Source organism: Chiloscyllium plagiosum, unplaced genomic scaffold (genome assembly GCF_004010195.1).
Source record: "Chiloscyllium plagiosum isolate BGI_BamShark_2017 unplaced genomic scaffold, ASM401019v2 scaf_26123, whole genome shotgun sequence".
In the NCBI taxonomy this organism is placed as follows: domain Eukaryota; kingdom Metazoa; phylum Chordata; class Chondrichthyes; order Orectolobiformes; family Hemiscylliidae; genus Chiloscyllium; species Chiloscyllium plagiosum.
The window spans coordinates 1-3,346 of NW_025190239.1; the positions used below are offsets into that span (position 1 = coordinate 1).

Sequence of the window (3,346 nt, forward strand, 5' to 3'; positions counted from 1 at the left end):
GACAGGAACTGTACACAGTGACACACAGTGTGATATAGAGACTGGAACTGTACCCGGTGACTCCCAGTGTGATACAGAGACCGGGATTGTACACAGTGACTCCCAGTGTGGTACAGAGACTGGAACTGTACAGAGTGATGCTGAACATGATGTCTCCATGATATATTGTTCCTAAATGTCTTCTGGGTTCACTAACATCTTCCAGGGATAAACGTTTACCATCTGTCCAAGTGTATCTGCCATGTGACTGTAAAACGACAGCAATAGGGTTAACTCTTAAATCCTTTCTGTACTCCCCAAAGCCTGTCCACCACCCAGACGCACAAGTCAGGGGTGTGATGGAATACTCACCACTCCCCTGGGTGGGGGCAGCTCCAACAACACTCAAGAAGCTCAACGCCATCCAGGGACAAAGCAGCCCCCGCTTGATTGGCCCCACATTCACAGGCAGCCCCTCTCTCTACCATCGACACTCAGGGTGCACCATCTGCAGGATGCCCTGCAGAAACTCACCATCGTCCCTCAGGCAGCACCTTCCCCGATTACGACCGCTTCCATCTGTAAGGACCAGGGCAGCAGTTACGTGGGAACACCAGCCCCTGCACGTTCCCCTCCAGGCCACCCGCCATCCTGACTTGGAAATGTATCACCGTCTCTTCAGTGTAGCTGGGTCAGAATTCAGGAATTCCCTCCTAAGGGTCTCGGGGGGTCACAGCGCACAGACCAAGGTGGCAGCCCACCACCAGCTTCTCAAGGGGGCAACTCGGGACGAGGCATTAATCGCGAGGCCAGTTAAGGACGCCCAGGTCCCAGGGAGAGTGAATGAAAACAAAGCATTCAGTCAAAGGACAAAGAAAATGTACAGGCCCTTCGGCCCTCCAAGCCTGAGCCTATCCAAATCCACTGCCTCAACCTGTCGGTCAGTTCCTCAGCATCTCTATCCCTCTGCTGCCCACCTACTTATGCACCTGTCCAGGCGCATCTAAAATGAATCTACCGTGCCTGCCTCTCCCACCTCCATGCCCACCACCCTCTGTGCGAAGTACTTGCCGCGTGTATCCCCCCCTTTAAGTTGTTCACCTCTCACTATGAACGCATCACATCTCTTGAGGCATAGAGTGACAGATAGCCTGCTCCAACAGCTCTTTGTACAGCCAGCGCTATGGAACAGTAGGGAACCATTCAGGCCTTGTGTGAAACTCCCTTCCCCTTCAGCCTGCATCGATTCAGCCACCCAGCCTGTCCCCATCAGTACGACTCGTCGTGAGATTCGGGAAGTCACTCCACCACAGCCTTGTGACCGTGTTCGAGTCCTGCAGAGCCTTCGGCCTAACCCGTCCATGCTGATCTGGTCCTGTTTGTCAGTGTTTGGCCTCTCACCCTTCCATGTGCCTGTCCAAATGCCTTTCACTGTCATCTCATCCCTATCTATCCCTCCCTTTGCTAGTTTGTTCCAAAATGGACTCACAGTGATATAAAGCACAGAAACTGTCCCTTCTGTCCAACTCGTCCATGCCGACCAGATACCCAAAATTAATCTCATCCCATTTGCCAGCACCCGGCCCATATCCCTCCAAACCCTTCCTATTCATATCCCCATCCAAATGCCTCTTAAATGTTGTAATTGTACCAGCCTCCACCACATCCTCTGGCAGCTCATTCCATACACGCATCACCCTCTGCGTGAAAAAGTTGCCCCTTAGGTCTCTTTTATATCTTTCCCCTCTCACCCTAAATCTATGCCCCTCTAGTTCTGGACTCCCCGATTCCAGGGAAAAGACTTGGCCTATTTATCCTATCCAATCCCCTCATGATTTTATAAACCTCTATAAGGTCACCCCTCAGCCTCCGATGCTCCAGGGAAAAGAGCCTGTTCAGCCTCTCCCTATAGCTCAAATCCTCCAACCCTGGCAACATCCTTGTAAATCTTTTCTGAACCCTTTCAAGTTTAATGTCCCTCCATCCCTTATACTCCTTGTGTTTTGTCCCCCCCCCCCACCCCCCCCCCGACCCCAGGAGTGGATCGAGAGGTGGACGGAAACGGGCGATGAAGATATCCAACCTGCCCACGCCTACATCCTGGTCTATGACATCTGCTGTTTTGCCAGCTTCGAGTATATCAAGGCTGTACACCAGCTCATCGTGGCAAAAAGGTGAGGCAACTGATCACCCACACCCCACCCCCAACCTGGGCACTGGGTGGAACCGGGCAATGGTGACAGGGTGGTGGGAGGGTGGTGAAGTGGGGCATTCTAAATGCCCTCCCTGCTCTCTCCCCCACGCACTGCGGAGACTGATCCGGGGGCGCCACTCTGTCTGGTAACCCACAGGAACAGGCCATTCAGCCCCCTGCTCCTGCCTGGCCCACAGGAACAGGCCATTCAGCCCCCTACTCCAGTCTGTCCCACAGGAACAGGCTATTCAGCCCCCTGCACCAGCCTGTCCCACAGGAACAGGCCATTCAGTCCCCTGCTCCCGCCTGGCCCACAGGAAACTGCCATTCAGCCCCCTGCTCCAGTCTGCCCCATAGGAACAGGCCATTCAGCCTCCTGCTCCAGTCTGTCCCACAGGAACAGGCCATTCAGCCACCTGCTCCAGCTGTCCCACAGGAACTGGCTATTCATCCCCCTGCTCCAGCCTGTCCCATAGGAACAGGCCGTTCATCCCCCTGCTCCAGCCTGTCTCACAGGAACAGGCCATTCAGCCCTCTGCTCCAGTCTGTCCCACAGGAACAGACCATTCAGCTCCCTGCACCAGCCTGTCCCACAGGAACAGGCCATTCAGCCCCCTGCTCCAGCCTGTCCCACAGGAACAGGCCATTCAGCCCCCTGCACCAGCCTGTCCCACAGGAACAGGCCATTCAGCCCCCTGCACCAGCCTGACCCACCTCAGTCCCTTCTCCCCCCCCCCTCCACCTCCCCACGCCCGACCCCACTAGCTGTGTTCTGACTGCACTCTCTCTCTGTCTCCCCCTCTGTCCAGGCCCCCCGGCTCGGGCAAGGTGCCCATCCTGATTGTGGGTAACAAGCGGGACCTGCAGCGGTGCAGGGTGGCGCCCCGGCACAACGTCGCCGCCCTGGTGAAGCGCTCCTGGAAGTGCGGCTACATCGAGTGCTCGGCCAAGTACAACTGGCACATCCTGCTGCTCTTCAAGGAGCTGCTGAAGACCACCGGCTGCCTTGCCTCCAGGGGCGCCCACGCCTCGGCCTGCCTGCAGGGGGGGCTACGAACCAACCGCTGCATCATCCTGTAACCGGGCAGCGGGGGGCGGGGTGGGGACAGGGGGTGTGAGAGAGAGACACACACACACACAAATACACACACATGCACACACACACATACACAT

At 56.2% G+C, this 3,346-nt stretch overlaps 1 protein-coding gene across 1 annotated transcript; it reads left to right on the forward strand.

Moving 5' to 3' along the window:
- Positions 1–2,016: 2,016 nt before the first annotated feature.
- On the forward strand, positions 2,017–3,327 carry LOC122545659 (ras-like protein family member 10B; the record flags this gene model as incomplete). Its single annotated transcript, XM_043684614.1, has 2 exons — positions 2,017–2,153; positions 2,983–3,327. Coding segments are annotated over 2 exons (408 nt in total), but the record flags the coding sequence as incomplete, so codon positions are not given.
- Between the last annotated feature and the right edge of the window lie 19 nt (positions 3,328–3,346).